The sequence below is a fragment of the Octodon degus genome, unplaced genomic scaffold (genome assembly GCF_000260255.1).
Source record: "Octodon degus isolate 3935 unplaced genomic scaffold, OctDeg1.0 scaffold00139, whole genome shotgun sequence".
NCBI lineage: Eukaryota > Metazoa > Chordata > Mammalia > Rodentia > Octodontidae > Octodon > Octodon degus.
In genome coordinates, this window is record NW_004524715.1 from 4,129,174 (window position 1) to 4,154,212 (window position 25,039).

At 38.1% G+C, this 25,039-nt stretch overlaps 1 protein-coding gene across 5 annotated transcripts in view; it reads left to right on the forward strand.

Annotated features, from left to right (window-relative positions):
• The window catches only part of Slc16a7 (solute carrier family 16 member 7), a 119,566-nt gene extending 114,958 nt beyond the window's left edge, over positions 1–4,608 (forward strand). For all 5 annotated transcript variants that reach the window (XM_023701714.1, XM_004641634.2, XM_023701717.1 and 2 more), the window contains 2 exons: positions 139–957; positions 3,912–4,608. In XM_023701714.1, the coding sequence (XP_023557482.1) occupies positions 139–957; positions 3,912–4,183 (1,091 nt within the window). In that variant the 3' untranslated portion in view covers positions 4,184–4,608. The remainder of the gene's footprint in view (positions 1–138; positions 958–3,911) is intronic.
• The last annotated feature ends 20,431 nt before the right edge of the window (positions 4,609–25,039 follow it).

Below are 25,039 nucleotides of genomic sequence, written 5' to 3' on the forward strand. Positions count from 1 at the left end.
AATTCTAACAATTATTACCTACTATTGCATTTTTAGTTCTGCCTTGACCATTGAATATACATTTTGAAAAGTACTTTCTGTTGTGAATGGCATAATGTGTTCATGTCTTCTTTTCCCCTTTTGTCTTGTTCTTTTTAGGTTTAGGTTTAGCCTTCAACCTGCAACCAGCCTTAACAATAATTGGCAAATACTTCTATAGGAAACGACCCATAGCAAATGGATTGGCCATGGCAGGAAGTCCTGTTTTCTTAAGTACATTGGCCCCCTTCAATCAGTTTCTTTTTAATACTTACGGCTGGAAGGGAAGCTTTTTGATTTTAGGAGCTATATTTTTAAACGCCTGTGTGGCTGGGGCCCTCATGAGGCCCCTTGAGCCCAAAAAAACTACTACTCACTCTAAGAAAAAGATTGGCATAAAAGAGGAAGGTTCAGGTTCAAATAAAATTCGTAAGAAGAAATCACTAGCACAAAAAATTAATGAGTATTTAGATTTCTCTCTTTTCAAGCATAGAGGATTTCTTATCTACCTCTCTGGAAATGTCATTATGTTTCTAGGGTTTTTTGCCCCTGTTATATTCTTGGCTCCATATGCTAAAGACCAGGGAATAGATGAGTATTCTGCAGCTTTCTTGCTTTCTGTAATGGCTTTTGTTGATATGTTTGCTAGGCCAAGTATAGGATTAGTTGCAAACTCCAAATTTGTACGACCACGAATCCAGTACTTCTTCAGCCTTGCAGTCTTGTTCACTGGAGTGTGCCATCTCTTATGCCCTCTGGCCAAGAATTACTCAAGCCTGGTGGTATACGCTGCATTTTTTGGCTTTGGATTTGGGAGTGTTAGCAGCATCCTCTTCGAAACTCTCATGGACCTTGTTGGTGCGCCAAGGTTCTCCAGTGCTGTGGGCCTTGTCACAATTGTGGAATGCGGCCCAGTTCTTCTGGGCCCTCCTCTTGCTGGTAAGAATATTTCTCATCCAAGAAAGAAAGGAATGTAATATAAATAACTACAACTGTCTTTACAGTAGATAATGCGATTTGATTAATGCTAATTGCCTGAAAGACAGATGTTTAATTTTAGGTCCTACTATATATTTCTAAATTTCATAATTGTTCAACTTTAAACCTAAGTTTATGTCAGAGCCATACCTACATATTTCAAAACTTAGGTTGTTAATTAGAATGTGAATTTCAGGATTTTTAATCAAAGTAGTTGTTTTGTGTTTTTAAGAGTGTTACCACGATAGAGCTAGGGCATACATGACTGCCTGGCAAGTGCAAGTGCAGGGTCCTGAGTTCAATCCCTGGTATGGGAAAAAAAAAGAATGTTACAACAACAATAAAATGCTGTTTGGAGCTGGGGACATTGCTTGGCGGTCTAAGCACCTGCCTGTGAGGACAAGGACCCACGTGTAATCCCCGGTGCTGCATGCTGTGCTGCTCTGCACAGGGCGTGATGGCAAATGCCTGTAATCCCAGCGCTGGGTAGGCTGACAGGAGGGTCACTACAAGTCCAAGCTGTGTAGTGACACCCTGCACCAATAAATTTTAAAATGCAGTTTTATAACTGCTGGACATGTTTTTCTTATATAAAAATACATCAAAAATAAAATAACGACTTCAAAAGTTCAGAATCAGAAGTTTTCTATAATATATTGGTCATATTAATTTGAACTTACTCATCCAAGGGAGGCTTGTTTCTCTATCACTGATACAGAGTGCAAGGGGGAAGGAAAGTCTGTTCCCTGTTGTTTTGTTGAGAAGATAATTCATATTTCATAGTTATAAATCATAAAGCTTGCCTTAAAGATTACCTTTAGATTTCAGAATCTGAACTATTTCCAAAGATGACTATAAAACTGTGTGTGTTAAATGAACTGGTAAAAACAAAGAAGGTGATTATAGGGTATGACCAAAACCTGAGAAACTGATCTGATTTCTTTTAAATGGAAAAGGAAAGAAAGGAAGGAGAGAAAGAAAAGTTACCACAGAAACTATACTTTTTGAGGACTTTCTTATTATTTTATGGGTTTCTTTTTAAATACAATTATGAATGCTTTTGAAAGAAAATTACAATTAGATTCAGTTCTGCTCTCTGTACCTATAATTTAAACACACGTGTATAAGTCCACTTTTGAAATTGAGGCTTCATTTAGTCTAGGTTTAAATGGAACACAATTTTTTTTTTTTTGAGACCAATCTTTTCCAGTAACCACTATATATTGTTTGGCCAATACTGAACTTGTTCACTTAGATTCTTAACCTTCCCTCTCTTGCTCAGAGCTAAGGCTAAATATAATTATTTATATATTTAGTCTGCTGTCAGTCTGCATTCTACAGCATAATAAGGAACCATTTTGAAAGTGGGAAAATTTATGTTTAATTTTTAACATTGTCACTGGCGTCTTTTCAGTCACCTTCCCACTTGGCTAGGTATGTATGAAAGCTGTAAGACCTGGGTGAAGTAGTATTTGTCTTCTAGGTAGTATGTCTCTTAGTGCATATATACAGTGTAATAAATCAGTTGTCCCAAAATAATGAAAGCCATCAGGTTTCTTATTAATCAACTAGTTGATTTGGTTATATAAGAGAAGAACAATTGTCCTATCTTTCCTCCCTAATTAAAATTGCCAGATGAGTTTTAGAATCTATATTTTGACAACAAAATTACAACTGTCAATTGAGAAAAAACATATATAACTATGCATGGTGAAATAAAAAAGTATCAAGTCAAAACATGGTTCTAAGGATTAATCTTATTTGTCCATGTCCACTTCTACTGCACTGAAATCCTGCATCAGTAATATATTTTTTAAATAATTTCAGTAATATTGTGCTTACTTTATTAAATATTGCTGAACTATCATGCCACTGGTGCTAGAAATGGCAACTGATTTGGGACTGATTGTTGAAACTGAGAGGGTAGCCATGGATTCTAGAAGGTGTATTTGAGGTGTTGATGCTAAGAAATTCCCCAAGCCTTTAGAAAATACAGTGAAAGTCCAGCCCAAAGTCATATTAACTGACAGAGTCATGGACATTTAGTATTTTTAAATGTTAACAACCAACCATCATATGACTATAAATATTTAAAGTTTTGAAGAAAAATCGAACAAAGGAAAACCGAGTGTATGGAAAAAAACAGCATGCTGACTTTTAAAAGTAACCTCACTAATAAAGTGGAATAAGTGGGTTTTTTCTGACTAGTTTGGCCTGATACTATTGTCTCAGATAAAGTTAAAAAAAAATTACTAAAGCATTTGGCCCCCAGATTGGCACAGCACTTAGCCGGGAGGCTGGATCAGCCGTGTACAGATGAGTGAGAACATGGGGCTCCGAATGGGAAGCCCCCATCTGCCATGCCTGCTGTGCAGCCTGATGCGAGTACAGCAGTGACTGCACGGGCCTGCGGAGTTAGTGCATGTAAAGTATTTAGTATGATGGTGAATAGGGCAACATTCAGTACTACTGGGAGGCACGCGACGGCCTCTAATTCTCTGAAGAATGTAATTTTTTCCTCTCCTTGAAGAGAAAAGGAAGCATAGGAAACGAAGCTACCTCAGTGAGATTGCTGTAAATAAATACATCCATATATTTTATTGTACATATATGTATGAAAGTATACCTCACAATTCTATGTATTTATAAATACACACAAAGGTATATATAGCCAGCCTGTCTGGATTGTACATTCTTATTATGGAAAATAATTTTCAATAAATTTATTGTACTGGGAATATAATGCTGTAAATGTGTGCATGTATAAATATATATAAAAGTCATAATCTAGGATATTTTAGGTGTTAAAGTAATTTGATATTAATTCAACAAGAGGCATATCATTTGGGGAAGCATTAATTTGATATTTTTATGACTTTTATTATGCCATCTTAAAAAAATGTTTTGTCTCCTAGGTAAATTGGTGGATGTAACTAAAAAATATGAATACATGTATATAGCCTGTGGGGCTATTGTGGTCACAGCTAGCATATGGCTGCTCATTGGCAACGCTATAAACTATAGACTGCTTGCAAAGGAGAGGAAGCAGGAGCAAGCAAGGAAGAAGGAGGCACGATCGCACGAATCCAGAGAAGCAGAACCCTTGAGCAAATCCAGACAAGACGAAGTCGCGGTCAAAACTCCACAAGCACAGAATGCGCCTTCAGAAAGAGAAACTAATATTTAAGAAGAACCACATCCCTGATTTGGGTTTATGAATTTACTTAGGAGTTTGTTTTACTTTTAAAAATATTGCAAAGGTTTTTCATTAACATGAGGAGTTATAACTAAAGAGGGAAAGAGATTTTCTTAAATAACAAATTATAAATTAGCTTTTGAAAACCTACTGATACTTAAATGTTGAGATTACATATATCTAATCCATGCAATTTATATGTTTCCATACATGACTCAGGATTTCATGGTTAAAATACAAATTTCAGAGTCTTCCACTTACTTCTATTCTTGGTAATAGAAAGACATCTGAATCCCATGGCTCTGGTTTAATTAATTAAGAACATCTTTAATCCCATACAGTGATCTTCACATTTTATTTTTATTTGGCATTAAAGTATGAAGTTGAACTGGAGGAAAATAATTTATTTTCTGACATTCAAACCCACATGAACAGAATATCTGGAGAACAAAAATAAATAAATTCAAAAGTATTATCATAGTCCCTTTTACGTCAGAAAAACCCATGGACACAGAAGAAGTATATCATATATGCATGCTCTTCTACAATGTGGATTTTAGATAAGCACATGGATGAAAATGAGGGTGATCTGAATTTCAAAATGTAAATGTCTGCTATAAAAAGTATATGATATATAAAATATATCAAACATCCTTTGATAAAAAGGGAAGATTCCATTTCACACCGTTATTTCTAGCCTTTCTTAAACTAGATTTCTCCAGACACACGATTTCTGTGAGGGGCTGCCATTAGAATCTGGTGCTAAGATGAGAAACTCCAAGTCATTGTCAGTCTTCACCTAACAGGTAAATCAGATTAAAAATCTGAATGGCACCTTGCCCTGCACTAAGTCCGCTGATTTTTCAAAGGGTTTTAGTTCTTAATCCAGAAAATAATAGAGACTTCTTCTAACTAGACCTCCATCTATTATACTCCATTGTTATACTTAAATATCAAAGGATAAACCAGAGTCCTCGCTGACAACTGATAGGTAGAGAAAGTTCTACTTGTCTCTTGCATATAGCTATGATTTGCGGGTACTGTTTTGAGTAGTGTACACCAGTCCAGCTACCTGATAGCAGAAGCCCTTCTAATTCTTTTAGCTCCCTCCTTTCCACAAAAAGCAGATGCAAAAAACAAACCATAAACAGGCCTTTTACTTAGGCCCTGAAAATGTTATGGGGAACAGTGTTATGTTATAGGAATAGTGGCCCTGGAAGACTCTGCCCCCTGCTGACTAGACTTCCTGCTGCCTGTGGGTACCCCAGGAGAGTACTCTAGGCTCCTAGAAAAATAGATTCTGTGACTTAGATTTGTAGGTATGTAGTTTAAAATAATAGCAAGAAGCTTGAAATATTGCAGCCTAGGTTAATGTAGAAAATTGTCTTTTTTTTTAGACTGAAAACACCTAGCTCTCTGAATCCATCTTTAATGCACATTTGATGGTTCTGTGTTTTCAAAACTATGAATATCATAGCTAAACTCAAATATTTACACTTGTTAATCTGAAGTTTAATATGATGACTAACAAATAAGTATTTAGTGCTTTATTGAAATTATGACACTGTTGAGATGTCCAAGGGAATGTGCTGTCAATTTTTTTTCTTGCAGTAGGAGCAGGTGCTATTCTTATTTTTTATGAGACTGTACCTGGACATCAAGCTTTTATAGGCACTAACATCAATAATCTAAGTCTGAAATTTATGCACTATTTAAGCATATGGCTCATATTTAGGGAGCAATATAAAGTTTCATTTTTTTTTTCATTTTAACATTTGCTTTCCTGCCTTATGAAGGGATATTTGTATTTTTCAATATTAAATAAAACAAGATGTGCCAATATCATAGGTAAATAAATCAGGAAAAATATAACAGTATATGATTTTAATTTAGTTTTACTCAATCTTTATTCTTGAATTAGCTGATTTTATATTAGTGCTTCTGTACTGAATTCTGATTTGTCATAGAAGAATGTCATCATTATGTAGTTCCTCTCCAACCCCAAACATTTCCAAAGAGTCTTGCCCTAAAAACACACTTAAACTAATACAGACATTAAATCTTTAGCAAATAAATAGCAAATTAATGATTGCAGGATTTTAGATACAGAACTCTTCACCATCACTTGCCAGCAGAGACTTGTCCTAGGGTGCGTTGCGAAGCTCTCTCCATGGCAGGAGGTTCATGTACTTATGGAGGGTCGAGTCAAAACCAAGGTACATTTATTTTCCAACTCTGGATGCTTTTATTAACTCTTCACTTCTAATCCTGACTGTATTTGTTAGGAAAGAAAGGAAAGGAAAGTTGCAGATTCGAGACACATGTGTAATGATGTAGTCACGTGTGATGCTGGTACCGCATGAACTTGATAAATGTACCTGCATATTAATTCCCATACATAAATGCTGAAAATGAGAACACACTTAAAACAATGACATATAATGACTTACTAGATTCACAATTGTTCCAACACGATATAAATTATTTTGTTTGATCTCCCCATTCCTTTGAACTTTTTGGAAGAATTATTGCTTTAACAGAATCTATTAGATTTAGAGAAGAATTTTGGCCTAGAATATGCACTATTACATGGTGCCCTGATGGAGGAGGACATAAAGACTGCCTTCTGTGTCTTTAGCAGTGAGTGCTGAATATGTTCTTTCCCCAAAGAACAGCAGGTTTTTATATATTCAAGATCAAAGGCAGAGTTACTCGCCACTAAAAACCCTAACAAGCCCTGCTTACCATCATGAATTTGTACAGTGTTAAGTAAGCCAGGGTACTGAAATAATTTGTGACTGCTGTCTAGTTTAAGTGTACCATTTGTGTTAACTGAGAGTCCTGGTTTTTCCACCATTTAATTTAAGATACTCCTCCCCAATTTATGCGTAGAACTTGGGATGGATTTGTCCTGATGAGTTTGCACCCTCACCTGATCCTTTTCATTTCAAGGAGCACAGTACAGTAGAGCCAGTGGGTCAGGTGCCATGTCTCACACTGGAAGACACGATGCTTTCATACCATGAATTCACAGCTCCATAAACTTTACTTGTTTTGTACCAAGTTCCAGCTGTCTTGACTCATGTGCTTCTGGGTTTTCCTGAACACTAGAGAAGGAGGAAAACAACTGACTTTGATGTGTTCAAGCATGCACTTTAAATATCTAAGGATTTTGTGCTCACCCTTCTCTGGCTGTTCAACATGACAATCAGGAATATAAAAAAAGAATATTTAATATATATAACCAAAATATATGAAATAATTACGTTTTGTATAATACTATAAATATGGAAATTAACTGTGATGATAAACTTAGTTTTTATGAGAAAAACCTTTTAAAGCATCCTGTGAGAAGTAGACTATCTCAGACTAAGAATATATGTTGGAAATGGAAACTATTAGACTTAGTAGGAGGAAGGAATGCGGTGTGATAAGGGAACTAGGTGTGATGAATTTTACTCACACAAGGCCTTTTAGGGTTCAAATGAAAGCTATGACAGACATTAATTTGACATAATGATTGAAGACAAAAATACATGAAGCTATAAAAATTCCCTAAATTAAAAATTAAAACTGAGTATATGTAAAGACAGAACTCCTAAAGTGTTCATACTGCTTCCCAATAGACACTACAGTAGCAAAGGGAGATAGTATATAAGTAGAGAAACGCTAAACCTTCTGTGAAAAAACTTAAGGCTTATTTGCAATTTGCATTATGATTTATTTAGTGTTTAATATATCAGAGATTAAGTGATAATTCGCTATAATCTGAATATAGTTTTCAAATTGTCTGCTTTGCTTGCCACTGCAGATGATTCCAAATAGTCAAAATGATGTCACAACTATAATGGTTTTAGTGTAACTTTTTCTCATAAAAATGGCATATTTATGTGACTCAGGCATAATTGTCCTTAAAGTTGGATTTAGAAGGGAAATATTTATTATAAATAAGTAATTTCTGTTCTAGTTGCCACTTCACAAAACATTAAAAACTACTGTAGAACATTGTATTTAGAATTTTAGTGACTTTTTTTCTCCATTTGTAGGATTACTCAAAGATACAATGGATAAAAGTTATGAGATTCCAATTTTCTAGTTCATCTGTACAGTGCATATTTATTTTTAATAGATGCCCTAGATTCCCATTTATCAAGTTTCCCTGACCAGCTGCATTGCTGTATTTGTTGTACTTACTCTACAGAGAGAAACAGTGCTACTGCTTTGCCTTGCCCTCTGGACCTTTGAAGTCCCCCAAATGTGCTTCTCCACTTCCGTTCTGCTGCAGTGCTCTCTTCATGACTTCATCCGTGATGCGGGTAGTCTGATCAGCTCCTGAGGCACAGGAATGGCTGTCCTGTAGCCCACTGGAGATGCTCCTTTGGCCGTGACTATTAATCTCTACTAAGGAGGAAACAGTAGGCTCAGTTTCCTGGACAGGAGAAGTGCTTGCGGTCTAGGGGGCACTTTGTTATGCTATTTCCTTATGACAGATAAATTAAAGAATCTGGGAACGCCAATCTTTCTGATGTTAGCACTTAATAATCTAAAAGTTTCTAATTATCTTAAAGTGCCTGGCAACATTAGGAGCTGACAGCTTAGAGGAACAAAGCTCACCATCACAGTATTTCTCTTTCATGCGTCACACAGGCTGTGTCAGCGCCATGACCTCACAGGTACATCGTAGCTACTCAGTTTCTTACCATAGTTGTATAAAATACCAAGTAAAATTGTTGAGATTAAAAGCAAAATTAAAGTCTTGCCTTTTCACACATATTTTTAAGTTGTGTTCTCTTTACATCCATATGTACAGTCATGTCTGAGAATACACTTTGGAGCTGAGAGATCCAACTGTCAGTAACTACTTATTATGCTTATTAAAATAATAAATTAATATTATGTAATTAAAATGAATACTTTCCTGAGCTCACATCTTTTACAATTCTGGTTTTCTCTACTTGCTCTTAGCTGTTCATGTCCGATAGTTTCATCTCTTCATAAAGTCCTGTTATCTCACTTTAGGCTCCTCTCTACTGCTTCTGCTTGAATTCATTTATGTACAAGTTTGGGCAGAATTGCTATGGCTAGTATGAATGATAAGTTTTAATGTCTCTACCTCAAGGTGAAAATTAAAATTGAATTTGGTGGAGTACACAGAAAATTTTAGACTAAATTATTTCCCTCATCTCAGTGCTTCCTTCTCCATTATTTGTATAATTTTTATAAACTTTATTTTGACTGGCTAAGCTAAGTTTTTACCATCTGAATATGAACATTTTTTAGTATGGAATTCTTGTTTCTTTGGCAAGTTTAGGCAAACTTCTATTATGTTCGTTATGCATTTCAATCTTTATGTGTACTTCTTTAATAAGGCCAGCAATATTGAAGAGTAATTATCTAGGGCAGTATTCATTGTTCATGAATTTATTAACATTGTAGCAAATATTTTTTCTTCAGATGATTAAACAGGCTTTTGGAGCATTTTGATTTGTTTTTAATCCAAATGTGACAAATTCAGATAGATATCTCTATAAGAAAATACTGATGCTGAGTACTAGGCACTCTATCAGAGTATAAGGAATTAAAAAGTTCTGTTAAGAGGAAAAGATGAGATTCCTGCCTTATAAGTTACAAGGTGGAATTTTAAAACTATTTTTTGGCCGAGTCTGACATACTTTTTTGGGGAAGGAAGTCTTTCTTATATGTCTAGAATATTACTGGGTTAAACCTATATATAGACTTTGGTCATTAAAGTAGAGCACAATTTTTTTAACATATTGTTTGATGGAATTTATTTTTCTACCATCTATTTTCTATTTCTAATGAAAATATGAGTATTTTTGGATTAAAAGAGGGATAGATGAAGTGAAATATTTATTTTCTGAGCAATTAGATGTATTTTTATTTGGGTTATATTTTGTTTTGATGTATTTATGTATCAAATGATATGTTTAATTCATGTCTTCTCAACTTTCTCTACTAATTTTGTTACATATCACATTTTTACTGTAAAATACTAAACTAGACCAGATTAAGGGCTTTGCCTAAGCATATTAATATGAGTAAATGAATGATTGAAAATAAAACACAGGTCTCTTGACTTAACATATTTCTCTCTTCCCTACACTATTTAAGCCATTTTGTTGATAGTGATACCATTATAAAGCCAATAAAAACACACTTGATAAATTCTGTGTATCATACATAAATACATTTCTCCAGTTGTATTTTGCATAATCTTGTTTGCAAACTTATGTTGAGGAGTATTTGCTCACTAGAACAGCAGATAATTTGGGATAACTCAGATAATAACTAGTGAGTAGGGTGAATAATTTTGCACAAAATATGTTGAAACAATACTATGAAACCCATAAAAAGATACCAACATTGTGTTGATAGAAATAATCTGTCAGTATTTCATTAATTGTTTTTTTCATAGCATATGAACAGCATTCATTTATTTCTTGAAATGCCAGAGCATGGAATTCACAGTACAAGTTTGTTAATTATTAAATCATTTGTAAGCAGTTGTTACCATTGTATAATTTAAGGAAATAAGCCCTACAGTATTTTTAAGAATGTAGAGATGGGATTTTAAAGTGTTTTAAACACAGCACATCTCAGAATTTTTGCTTCTTAAATGGTTATTTCTTCTACATAAATTATATTAAACTCTAGATTTTTTTTTTTTTTTTTTTTTCAGAACCAGGGATTGAATTCAGGCCCTTGTGCTTGCCAGGGAAGTGCTTATTCCACAGAGCCATCTCCCCGGCCCCCATGTACTAAACTCCATAATCTCCATGGCAACAGTATACAAATTCTTTTACGTTAGTGATGTCATCTACCTTTGTCATACCTACATAGATGTTTTTGCTAGATTTTCTGTTTTTATGCCCTAACAGTAACAACAACAACAAGCCATTCAGACAAATGATCTCTGGAGGAAGAATGATGGCTAGTAGAACTTCCCCAGGGAAATGTATCAAAGCAGTTAAGAGGTCCTTGCTTCATTTAGTTCATGTTCACTGAAATCTGTGAATAGGGAGCGGCCTAAAGTCCTCTGTCGGCAGTGAGGTGTTGGGTTAGATTCAGCCACACTGACATCATACGCCACATTTCTTTTGTCTTTGTGATAGAGGACAGAAGGTACCATGAAGCCATGCATTAAATGCTCTAAGTTCCCTTTTTTGTCACAAGGACAAAAATAATATACTTTAGTTAGATATGTCAGGTGTAGTAATTCCTATGTTGAAGGTGAAAATGCAAGGTTTTTCAAATGTTTACTGAGATTGAAATTTGATTGGAGTTTTTTGTATAACTCCCAGATACTTTAAAGTGAAGTATTTCCTAGAATAAATACTGCTCCATTTTTCAGGGAATTTAGATAAAAGATTTATTTATTCTTACACATTCAAGAAATATTTCTTTCTCGTGTCAGTATTAAATTGGAGCAAATAATAAAATTGGGGTATAAGAGTTGTACATAACTTTTAAGAACTAATAAGACATAAATAAGACATTCCTTGGCAGCAGATACACATAGCTAACTTTTGCATGAGTTCTGTAAGTGATTGGATATAAGGGTTAATGTACACATTTTTTATGTTTTATGCTGTGTTCTTATGATTTTTAAGTGAAAAATGCAGTTGCTTTGTTATTTAAATATCTTAATGACCACTGAACAAATCACCACATGGTATAGCAACTATAGTTAGTTACTCTGAATAATAAAGTGAAGGGTAGTTTTGCTTGCTTGATACCTACAATGACAAGACCTAAGTCATGGCTATACTATTTTATTCATTTAAAATTTAATAAAATATATAAAATGGTTCATTTAAATATCTGTTAAAGTTTTAAAAATTGAATCTTTTTGCCTTCTTACAGATGAATGTACTTAAAGTGATTGTGAGTTGATCTTGATACATTTATTTCCGGATCTTTTTGTGTGTAGCAGTTCTGAAGTTAGCAAGTAAGATATCTAAAAAAATAACCAAAGTGCTATAACTGGCATTTTCATATAAATATATGTTTTGCTTTAATGAAATACTATGTACACATGTACATAGTACAAGTGTCGTGTCTTGACCAGTTTGTGTGTTCTTACTTCCTGTCCAAGCACACTTACTTTAGTGCTATCATTTTCCCCTTGCCTTTCAGCCATATCCCAGTGCTATATAAGCATAGTGTTTTAGGAAAATATCCACTATATTTTCTAAGTTTCACTATACAACAAATTTGAAACCAAATGTTGACGTCCTCTTTGGGGATACATACTTTGCCTGCAGTTTTGAATGTGTTTTCAAAATCATGTCTTTTGTATTAGACTGTGAGCTCCTTCTAGAGAAGAATGTTACCTTACTTAGAACAACTTCAACGCTTAGCAAAGTGCCAGGCATAGAATACTTTGTTATCGAAATCGAATCAACAGAGCTGGATTAATAGAATGCTATAATAGTCTATGAATGTATGCTAGGAGTTTTCTGACTAATATCATAAAGTAAGATATAGAAACTTGTGTAGCATTTTCTTTACTTAAAAGTGATATCTTGGTTTCAAGAGTTCATTTTTATTTTCTCAAACATTCTATGCAAATGCTGAAATATGCAACAGCTAAGCATTATGATATGTATCAATTATTTTTACTTTCTTTACAAAAGCAGAAATGCTCTATATAGGCTTCCTGGAAATGTTGACAATCATTTTAATGACAAAAGGTGCTAGTTATTTTCTAACATTTAACTTGATCATAAATGCTCCTATCTGCTGAGCTTTATTCTTTTTTTGGGGGGATGGCAATAAAATTAGAGTATCTCTTATGTCTGAATTATACAATTTAGCAGTGTCTGGATGACCTTGTACTCTGTTGTCACTGTATTTTAATTATTTCTTACTGCTTATTAACTTAATTGCAAGCTTGTGTTGTACATGAATATATATATATATTTCTATAATATGTAAGAAAAAACTATCGCTTATTAAAATTAAGATGACAAATAAATGTTCATGTTAAAGTTTTGAAATGAAATCTATATTATTTCTTCTTAAGGACCATTAAATATTATGCTACTCCACGTTAATTAAACCATACTATCTAACCCCAGTTCACATATATGGATGAGCACTTCTTTTATCTGATTGTACATACTGATTAATATCTATATCCATATATACCTATTTCTATGCCTATATTTATCTATTAGGTATAGATAGATATAAGTAGATCATTAGATAAAGATAAATATAGGTAGGTGTATTAGATATAGGTAGATCTATTGTTTAGATATAGGTAGATGTAGGTAGATCTGTCTTTTAGATATAGATGGATACAGACCTAGATATCATACAGAGTAGTTTTAATGTCCAACGAATCTTCTCTGCTCCACCTTTTCATCCCATGTCCTTTATCTTGGGCAGATGTTATTTTACTATCTCTATGATTATGTATTTCCTGGAATGTCTTATAATTAGAATCATATGTCATGTTACCCTTCAGCCCGGTTCTCTCAGTAATATACATTCAAGTTTTCTTCATGCATTATCCAACTATGATGACTTGATAACATTTTGTTGTGGAGTTGGACTCCAAATTCTTCTCATCTCAGACAAAGAATTGAGTGAAATGAGCAAAAAGTTTTGACAGATTTTATTTAAAATACTAAAAGTGAAGAGTGGGGTAGAAACAGGCTCTGCAGAGTAAGCTTGTGTGAGAAAAAACAAGATAAAGTCACACCCTGCAGGACTAAGAGGAGGTCATAGCAAAGAAAGCCATGAGAGCATGCTCTTTTTATTGTCTGTGCCCTTTTTCACTGTCCAAGTCTCAAGGAAACACCCAAAGTCGTCTCCTGGGCCGTTAGGCATGTATCCCGTGTGTCAGGTTGATGTCAGGTCTAGGCCATTCTACTGAAAACCTGCTCCAGTTCTTCCAGGTCCACCTGCAGCACCTTGGGAACTGTTCCGTGCCCCAGTTCCAGAAACTTGTGATTAGACGGTCACACCTACTTCCCCAGCCAGTTTTGCTGCTTTCTAGCCAATGTGTTTACTTCTCTATACACTGTTATCTTTTATTTGGTGGCACAGTAAAGAGATAGGAAAAATAAAAGAAGCCTTTATTATCTCTAAAGACATGGGGAGAATCCAAGGGAAGATGGGGAGAATCCTTTGTAGCAGCTTTGGCCATTTTCACTTGAAGTGTCCCTCTCTGCAATAGGCACACTGGCCTAGATCCAAGGAAGCATGCCTTTCTTCTGATTCCTGACTGGCTCTCCTTCTGATAGGCTGCCGGCATCGCTTTTCTCTTATCCTGTCCATATTTCCCTTCTGCATTCTCTCTGTGAAACACTTTCTGAATAACGTCTGTCAACTGAGACAAATTTACTTTTGCAGCCTTTTTTAGCTTTGCAACTTGCAGAGGATAACCAGAGGAAGCACAGGCTTGGGGAGGGGACTCAGAATATCTTTCTTGGATCTGCAACAGGATACCTCTTGCCAAGGTGGCTGGAGGGAGGACTGGGGAGGCAGCAGACTCAAGGAGAAAGGACAGGATAGATAAGGACCCGTGTGCCCATGGGATGTTGTCATCCTGCCATCAGTTCCATAGCAGAGGAAGGGGCACATGCTGTTTGGGAAAAAGGTGTCGTTAGGTGTTCCCAGACTGCGCTTTGTCCCAAAGTGAGAAACTTGGAGGAAAAAGATACTGTTAGTGCAGGTTGGTCGGAGAAAGCAGAGAGGAATGTAACACTGAAGGCTTTGGCAGGGGAGAGAAGTGCAGGGGAGGAGTTGAGAACATCATAGGATGAAGTGGCAGCTGCAGTGGGGCTGGGGCTGCTGCTGTGGTGACAGTGGCAGTGAAGATGGTGGCTCTGAAGGAGGCGCAGCAGGTGTAGGGGAATCTGATTGGAGTGAGAGGCGGTTGGGTGGGTTGTCGGTTTGTCTTCAGAGTCAAGGCTTTTGAACGATTTCTGGCCCTTTGCTATTGCGATAGCAGGAGTTTGAAGGGGTTAATAGGTTTCCCCTCAGTCCACTGACTGCCATTGTGGGGTTTATGCTGTGGCCGAGCCATCTGGAAATAAAAGGTTCACACTTTTGGTTTTATGACTTCCTGGAGTCCAAGGGCACCAGGATTATGAAGGAGGCATCCCAGGGGTGGTGTCTTGGGGACTGTTAATGAATATTTCCCTTTGTGGCTGAATTTAAGGTGAACCAAGGGATTCATACCCTAGGAGATTTCTTCACCTATTCCTAAGATTATTGTTATGGTTTGTGTCTAGTTGTCCCCCCAAAGCCTTATGTAGTCATGGGGTGAGGACTTCTAGAGTTTGTGTTAACTCATGATCCCCTGGGATGATGTGTGATCCAAGGCTGGGATTATGGGTCTTAGTACTGCTGGGATTACCCATAGGTGAGTAAATACTGGGAAGTACCCATAGGTGTGAGTCCTTCCCCTACCCTGGGGCAGGTAATTTGCATTACAATGTAAGGTGGGAAGAGAAGCCATCTGCTTGAGCTGCTGCTACTTCTCCCTTGCTCTCTTGCTCTTTGCCACCGCCATGAAAGGTTGCCCTCTGCTATGTGCTGCTCTGCATTGGACCCAGCTGAGTATGGACTGAAACCTCCAGTAACTGTGAACTAAATAAACCTTTCCTTCCTTCATTTTGAGTGTCGGGTATTTGTCCCAGCAACGAGAGAAGAGTAACTCAGACAATTATCAAGTCAACAACTTCTGACATTGCCAGTCCTATGGATAACCCACTACTGTTATGGACTACTGGACTATATTGGATTATTTTGCTGAATCCATGCACCTTCAACATTTAAATGGCAATGGAATACCCATATCTGACAAAACTAAACAAAGGGGATACAAATGAAGGACCATTTTGTATCTGTATATACAAAATAGGATAGATATACAGCCACTTTCTCTTAATTCAATGAGAAGAAAGATTTGTATTAATAGTGTTTGGACAGGATATCATGTCTGTATCTTGTACTATGAATAACCATTACGAAGATAGCAATATGCAATGTATTAATTATTGAAACTGTCCTATTAATTGCTTTTGAAACTATCTCATTGCTATTTGTTTCTCAATAAAATTAATTAAAAAAAATAAAATTATCAAATACAAGAAATCCCAAACCTGGCTTCTCAGTCATCACTGGAAATCAGGAAGGGGTCCCCAAAGGTAAGAAAATGACTGCCTTGCCTTGGGACATGAGGGCAGTAAACCTGCCTGAGAACAGGAGGCAGCTTCACCTGCAGTCTCAGATAGGAAACCCCTAGAGGGTTCAGCTCACCTGGGGTGTATGAGGGGGATCTTTGTTAGATGTAGGTTGGCAACAGAAAATAGGCAGATCCCAGAGGAGAGAAGCTCAGGCAATAGGCAATTGGGCTTAAGACTGGAGTCCCACACCCCCTAGGAGCCTCACATGTTTGCTATCCGAGTCATGGGCACCAAAGTATTAGGTATTTAGGCCATGTGGTAAAGAGATGGGAAAGATAAAAGAAGCCTTTGTTAACTCTGAGGACACAGAGAGAATCCCAGGAAAGACAGGGTGAGGGGAATCCTCTGACATGAGACAAAAAGGTGAGACTTTTATAGATTTTTTCTAGGGGTGGAGTTTATGCAGCAGGTTCAGTGACCCCTAAGGATCTGATGGGGGGTCTCTTCTGTGTGAATGAGAAAGCTGAAAGGAAATTATGTCCAGAAATTATGTTGGGGAAGAAGGGGAGATGGTCTCTGGGAAGATAAGATGCTTTAAGGGCTTCAGCCATGTTAGATGACTACCATAATTAACTAGGGTCAGAACCTATCATTAATGAATTAGATTTGGTGAAATTTTATTAAAGACTTCTACACTTATATTTATGAAATATATAGTCTGTAATTTGCATTTCTTTTAATATCTTCTTTGTTTTAATCATGCTGCCCATATAGAATAAAAAACAGTATTGCCTTTTCTAGCTCATGATCATAGAGAATCAGTATAACTTCTTTCAATTGTAGGTAGAATTCACTAAAAGTCCTTCTGGGACTGAGTTTCCCATTTGGGGTTAGTAGCAATTGTTACTTGTTGATCATATTAATTGAATAGGTACAGGCTGATTCAGATTTTCTTGTATGAGTTTTGACATGTTAATATTTAAGTACTTGGGAATTTTCCTCCTATCTTCTCACTATTTGTTTCCCGTTATGGTTTGGTGTTAATGTAGTCTGTGAACTGAGCTTGTGTTTCATCAACAGTGAAGGATGAAACTGTAAACTGAAGGAGGAACTTTTGAGTCTTACTGGAAATAATAAGAGAAAGGACACAAGAGAGGTCTAATTATGAGTGGAAATATCCAAGAAGGGATCTCTGTCATGATCTTATGGTCAGAGCATGGGAAGGGTATTCAAAAGAGTTTCGTGTTTCTAAAGCCATTGTTTGTTTACCCCAAGTCCGAAGATCTGAAGGAGCTGTTAAAGCCCAGTTCAGCATGTCTTGGATAAGAATATTCTTTCTGGAGGGAAAAGTCCTTCTATCTCCATTCTCATCCCAGCATTTTATCCTTCATTTTACTTACCTTTGTATCTAAATTTAGATCAGTTGTTTGAATTAGCTCTTAACCTGGGTGGACTATTTTATTTCTTTTACATTTCTAAGCTTAATTTGCTGCTTGTTAACTCTACCCTGTTAGGCTTCTCTAACTGCCTACTTAAGATAACCAAACTAAGCTACTACACTAGGAACATCTTGAGTTAATATTTTAAATTTGTCAAGGTTTCTTCATGGTCTAGAATGTGGACCATCTTGGTAAAGGTTACTGTGAGTTTAAGTTTGAAAATCCTAGGTGTTGTATATCAACCTGATTAATGGTAGTATAAATTCAACTTTTTTTCTACATTTTTCCCTGTTGGATTGATGAATTTTTCTCAAAGTGTACCTCACCTTGAGGCTTTACCTGATCACTTTCTTGGGGTAAAATCTGTTTTATTTGACATTAACATTCTATCTCCCTTTATCCTGCAATTAGTGTTATCATGGTATATCTCATTCCATTCATTTTTAATCTGTCAGTGACTTTATATGTGGTTTCTTACAGGCAGCATATAGTAGGGTCTTATTTTTTTAATCCATCATGCAGTAATTCTTCTTGAATTACTGACAATTGGCGCTCAAAGTTATTACAAGTTATATTACTCAGTGATCTGTTCATTTGGCACACCATTTCAGGAAGTTTAGTTCAGATTTAGGGAGCTCCAAAAGCAGAAACCTCATGGTGCAAGGACCTGAAGCAACACTGTTCAGAAGCATGAGCAGAAGAGCTTCCATCAGGCAGGTTCCAGGGATTAGATGCAGCACCAAAGGTTGAGCTCTGTGTACACACCTAGGAGTGTGCATCACCAACCATCTGGAGACTCTCAGCCAGCCAAGTTGACAATTCAGCTTAATTGTTCCATTATACCCTTTAGCAGTCTGTGAATTGTATCCCCATAAGCCATACTTAATCTCCAGACAATAAGTTCATAATTCTGCCAACATCATACAACACTCCCATGTATAACCAAGGGCACAGTAAGCCCTTCCCCAAGTTGAAACATTTCTAGCATTTCACAAAAAATCCAAGTCAGAGTTGCTTCTAATCGTCAAGGCAAACTCTTAATTATAATGCTCTGAAAATACAGAAAGTAAGTTAATCCAAATACACAATGGTAAAGAGTTAACATTCTCATCTTAAATGAACAATAGAAGGATAGAAAAGATCAAAGCAAGTCAAATCCAGGTAGCAAACATTAAAATTTCAGCTCTGTATCCTACATCTATGGCACAGGGTAGTGAGTTTCGTAGCATTTGGACAAACCGACTCCAGTGTTCTACCTTCCGAGCATCTTTAACTGCCTTGGGTCTCTTCTGCATCTTTGCCTACATCTCCACAGATTTACGCATTCCTCTCTTAGGGCTTCTTTCCTCCCTTCCAGGTTTTCCTTTGAAATCTGGTTGGGAACCAGTGACTACACTGTTTTTATTATGCATGCCTGAAAAGAAAATAGAATCACATGAACAACACTAAGGGCTGCTGCCAGTGGCCCAGGCCCCTAAAATCACTAAAATGAGTCTCAGTGGACCAATTCCAGACACAGCCCTTCCAAAGCAAGAGACACAGAGGCTTTCTGGTCACTTGAAATGTTGACACTTTGCTCACTTCAGAGACATCAAGGCCTGTATGTTGTCAACATTAAGTAGCACTAAACTCTTCAGTAACCATAATCCCTTTTACCTCAACTTTACAAAAGATTACTTTCAGACCAAAAATTTTCACACATTTTTATTCTGCTTTTTGCTGCTAATTTTCACTATAAATCTGGCCAGATACAACCAGGAAAACATATGTCTCTGCCAGACTAGAGGGACTGTCCACCTCTATTAAACTCAACTTTCCCATAAAATCTTGGAACACAGGCAAAATGTTGATTTTTATTTTTTCTAAAGTGTGACATATATGGCTTCTAGTACAATTGCCAGTAAGTTCCCCTGGAGCCTGGCCTTTATTGTGCACATTCCTATTAACATTGTGATGTTCCATCTTTTGACCAGAATCACTCTTCAGGTTCTATTCACAGAAGTGTGCTTTACTCTTCTGGGAGTTACTCAGTCAATTGGATATCTCTGCTTACATTGTCAAGTGGTCACCCTAGAGCACTAGTGGCGAACCTATGATCCAAGTGCTGTCACGGACTGTTTGCTCTCACTGAAAACTTCCTCTCAGAGACAGGGGCCTAGGGCTATGGTCCCCACTCTAGTTCCTATGGTTATTGCCAGGGCAGCCATTAAAGGGACTAACTCTGTAGTGCCCTGACATGGTTTATGGGGGAGATAGAGATGGGTAACCTGGATGTTGCTAAGCAAAATCTGGAAGTGAGAAGGCCTAATATACAGGTCCAATTGGCAGGTAAGCAAATGCATGTCTTGTCTCCACACACCCAGAAGCCTGGTTCTAGGACAGGCACTCCATGTGGTCAAAGCCATAAAGGAGGAGGAGGTCTGGGAGTGGCTAGGAAATAAATGTCACACTATCTCAAATTTGTGCCATATTGTAGAAAGAAGAGCGAAAAGTTGCAGCTTTCAAGAGGGAACAAGATGAGGCCGATTGTAACACTGTGGGATCCTCTAGGCTAAGTGCAGAGAATTTCTGGTTTGGGAAGGCTCTACCAATAAGGAAGGCTTTTTGAGACATTTGCTTTTAGGGCTCCTCCATGGGTTAGGGGAGTGTCTTTCAGGAAGTTGTTTCCCCAGTCTTGGCACTAATCAGATGGAATAGCATACACTGCCCTGAAAGTGTACCTAGACAGTTAAAGTTGTGGTGAGCATAGGTGGGAGGAGATGGATGCTGACTTTGCAGGGGTGGGGTCCACGCCAGCTGCCTTAAAGTAATCTTGTTTGGTTCCAGAAATGCACAGAGGAGCAGGCTGGGTTAGATGGAGGAGTCCATCTGGGGAGTGACAAGTTAGGTCCACTGTGGACGTCTGTGAGTCTTCAAGGCCTGATACCCTCTAGTGATCCCAGGATTCTGATGTCAGATCCTTCAGTAAGTGCTATGCCCCCTGCCCCCAGGACTGGTAGTCTCAATGAAGTATCGCCCTGAAGATGTCTTTATCTGTGTTCCAGCAGGGGCAGGGATTATTGAGTCTGCTATCTGGGAAAGATGGAGGCTGGTCCAGGGGTGTTGGGCTGGTAATACAGAAGGTTTGGATGATCTTACCTGTGCAAGAATGTCTGATTGAGGAATTTAGGAAGGGTCTGTGCTGTGGTGTTAGGAACTAAGGGAATGAGTAATGTTGAGAAAAAAAGGATCAGAACAGAGCATAGGAAGTAAGGTGGTGATTTGCTGTGCATACTAGTCTGAGAGGATTTCCTGTAGCAATAAGTCATAGGTTATGGTGTCTAGGGAAGAAAAGGGTGAATAATGAGGAAATTATCCTATTAGGATGATCAAGAAATGGACAAAGTTATGGAGAGACTCGGGATGTATAGCTGTGTCTTCCATCTCTTTGGTCACTGGAGGTGGAACAGTGATTTTCAGGGACATAAATCCAGTTGGACTTCACTGGAAAAGGGGACTTATTTTTCTTTTATGACAGAGCCTTTCTTAGAAGTATAAGCAGGAGGAATGATCTTTTAACTTTGCCACTGTTATGTTGGTCAGGATTACTTGAAAGGATCTCATACATTTTGGTTTTAATCCCTGAGAGGGACCGGGTGTCTTCAGGGGTAGGGATGGAGGAGTGAGGGCACCTAGGCTGCTGGAGGGCTTGGGAGGATAGAGCCCACATAGCTCTAAAGGAGATGCCCAAAGGCTTTAAGGTGGGAATTTGAAAGAGGGGCAGGAGATTTGAATTGGAGGTGGGAATGACAGCCATTCCAAGTAGAATCTCTAGGGGGCTGAGCACGAAAGACCTGCAGGGAAAGACCTGAGTTTGAAAATGGCTAAGTGTAGGAGCTTTAGTCCAGTCTGAGTGGATCTCAAAAAAAAAAAAAATACAATTAGGCTCTGTTTAAGAAGGTAATCCACCTTTTTGGCCTTCACTGAGAATTTGGGTTGATATAGGATGTGAAACTTTCAGGTTCTGTTTAGGAAGGAGGCTACCTGTTAGATGATTTGTGAGATAAATTCCGGTCCATTGTTGGTTTGGATGGAGTCTGGGAGTCTAAAGCAGGGGATGGTTTCAGTGAGTAGAATATGTGTTACTGTGGAAGATCTTTTGTTTGTGCAGAAAAGACCTCTGTCCATCCAGAGAAGGTGTCAAATAGGACAAGAAAATATCTTTGTTTTTTGCCAGACAGTGACAGAGAAGGATTCCCAGAACTGATGGGTAGAGATGGGTGAGGTCTGAAGTTTCTCTGGGTTGTTTTTTTGGCAAATGGGACATTGGACAATAATCTTTTGCAGGAAGGTTCTAAAACTAGGGAAGTGGGGTATGAGCCTGTAGGGACTGGAATAGCAGGAATGATCTAGCAGGGAACTGGTCATGGAAAGATAAAAATAATTTGTTTAGCAAGCTTTTAAGAAGGGCCAGTTTTTTATGGAGAAATCACCATTGCTCCTGTTATTATGCTCCCTGTTCTTTGAGTAATTTCTTGGGGTGAATAAGAAGGAACAGGAAGTGAGGAATAGAAAGAGTTGATAGCTATCTGTTTTGCTACTCTGTCAGCCTTATTATTTCCAAAAAATAATACATCTGAGATGTTTATACTTTGAGTTAGGTTTGTGAGGCCCCTCACAAAGAATGACTGTAGACCTATGGATGAGAAGAGCTCATTCTACAAGGGCTTCAATGAGGGGCCAATTTTGTATGGGAATGTTTTTTTGTAGTTAGGAATCCCCTCTCATGCAAGATTTGGACATTTGAGTATGGGATGTTATCTGCATATTGAGAGTCTGTGCAAATAGTGATGGTCTTTTGTGAGAGTGACAGCTCTAGTGAGCACAATGTGTGCTGGCTGCTGTGAATTTGTCCCTGTGGAGAGGGCTACCACCTCATGTACTTCTCAGGAAAGGTAGGAGGATTTGCCTTCAGTGATAGTGTATCCTGCTTGCAGAGGGATGGCCTCTGAAGTGTTTCCGTCCATAAGCCAGTCTGAGGACAAGGTATGGGAATGAAATGAATGAGAGTAAAATCCAGAAACTCAGTGTATTTATGTAGAGGGTAGAGACTGGGTCTTTGGGTATTGGGAGGAGGTTGAGAGATATAAGTCAGATGAACAGCGGAAAGTAACTGAAGGTTGTCAGAGCTGAGAATACACCACTTGGGCCAAAGACAGAAGAGTTAAAGAGAAGGATGGACAGGAGGCCAAGAGATTGTACCTGGAAGGGCTGTTGGAGAGTGCTACCTGGGCCTCGGGGAGGAGGAGTGCAGTGGGGACTGGGACTTGCAAACAGAAAGACCTGCCTTCTGAGTTTTGTTTGCTTGGATACATAGGCAACAGGCTGGGGGAGGGTCTGTCCAGTTGGCTGTGCAAGTAGCCCTCTTGCTTGTCCCTTCTTGATGGCTAGATATAGAAAGATTTATTAGGATTGGATAGGGCCAGAGTAGGATCCTTAAGAAGTGCCTGCTCAAGGGACCAAAAGGCAACAGGGATTAGATCTGGCATGCTTTCTCAGGGATCTCTGTGGCAAGCCTCATAGAGGGGCTTTGCAATGAGTGAGACATTTTGGATCCAAAGTCTAAAATAGCTAATAAACCACAAGAAGGAAAAGAGATCTCATTTTGTGGTAGAGAAACGAAGATCATTAATAGAGGGCAGTATGCCTCAAGTGGTAAGGGTGAGGTGAAGGCTGATGTAAGTGATCTTTTGTTGTAACAGCTGGGCTTTGTGTTCTGAGACATATTATCCCTTTTCCACCTAGAATTTAAGAAGGGAGATAGTATAGGATGTTGAGTCATTTTTCAGGGGAGCTGTAAAGCAAAATATCAGTGACATATTGGAGCAGAAAGCTGGCAGTAAGGCTGTGGAATTAGAGGTCCTTTTGTAATGCTTGCCCAAAGAAGTGGTGACCATCTCAAAATCCCTGGGGAGGAACTGTCCATATGAATTGTTGAGCAAACAAATTTGGGGTGTAAGACATTCAGGTAATGGTGAAAAGTTGTTGTGAATCGGGGTTGAGGTGAGTAGTAAAGAAGGCATCTTTGAGTGAGTTTTGGTGGGTATATGAGGAGGCTGAAGGGTTTGGGTACCTAGGTGAGTGGGAATAATAGCTTCATTAATCTTTCAGCAATCTTGGGCTAATCAGAAGAACCATTAAGTATTTTTTACAATAAGGATGGGAATGTTGAAGGGGAAATGGCTAAGGATGAAAATTTTGGATTTATAAAGGTTGTTTGTAGTGAATTTCTTTTTGTGTATTTTTTTTAAATAAGAGTCTACAGTGTCTCACTACACAGACAGGCCGTGTAGTGATTCTCCTGTTTTCAGCCTCCCATAGAGCTGGAATTACAGGCTTGTGCCATCATGCCCAGTCTCAATTGTGGTTTTAGCACGCCCCGGGGGCAGGGCCAGCACAGCATGCGGGGCATGGAATCCCAGCCACTGCATCTGCCTAAGCAGGCACTTTAATCTGCTGAGCTATTTGGCTGGCCCTTGTAGTGGATTTCTCACTGGTGGTGAACTTGTTATACCCAGATGAATCAAACTATGTGTGCTGGGTGTGGGAGGCCCATCTAAGGATTAATGCCAGCAGCATAAGAGACAGAACTGAGAAGCTGTTGAGACACGGTTAGGGATGTTGTTTGGAGAAGCTGTTGGAGCTGCTGGAAGCTGCTAGTTCTCTTGGGCTGTTCTGCTAGAGGTCCTTGTCATGCTGGCTTTCCTGATGAACTTGGTTGTTCCTGTGTCTGGAGGAGCTCAGGACTTTTGTTGTCACTGAGAATGACTGTGGCTCATTTGTGGGGAGCTCTTGTGCTTACCTTTGAGTGTTACTTCCTGGCCCCAGATTCCTCAGCCTGCTGGCACAAGTCCTTCCTCCCACTGGCATAGACTTCTTAGCTTCCAACACTGACCTTTGAGCCTTTCTAGCACAGATCCATGAAGCAGCCCTGCATGAGACTTTGTCATGGCCTCCAATTGGAATTATGGGAGAAATTCTTATGAGCTCTAAGTTTTAAGCTGGACTTATGCAGTAAATTAGGATCCATAACTTCAGCTGTATTCTTTGGCCTTCAGTGTATGGACAGACTTCCTTCACTTCTTGTATATAATTCTTTGGGTGACTTCTTACAAAGCAATATTTTGTTCTATATTACATTGTTTCCCTTGTAAAAGCCCAAATCATGACACAGTTGAGAGCCAGGCATGGTGGCACATGCCTGT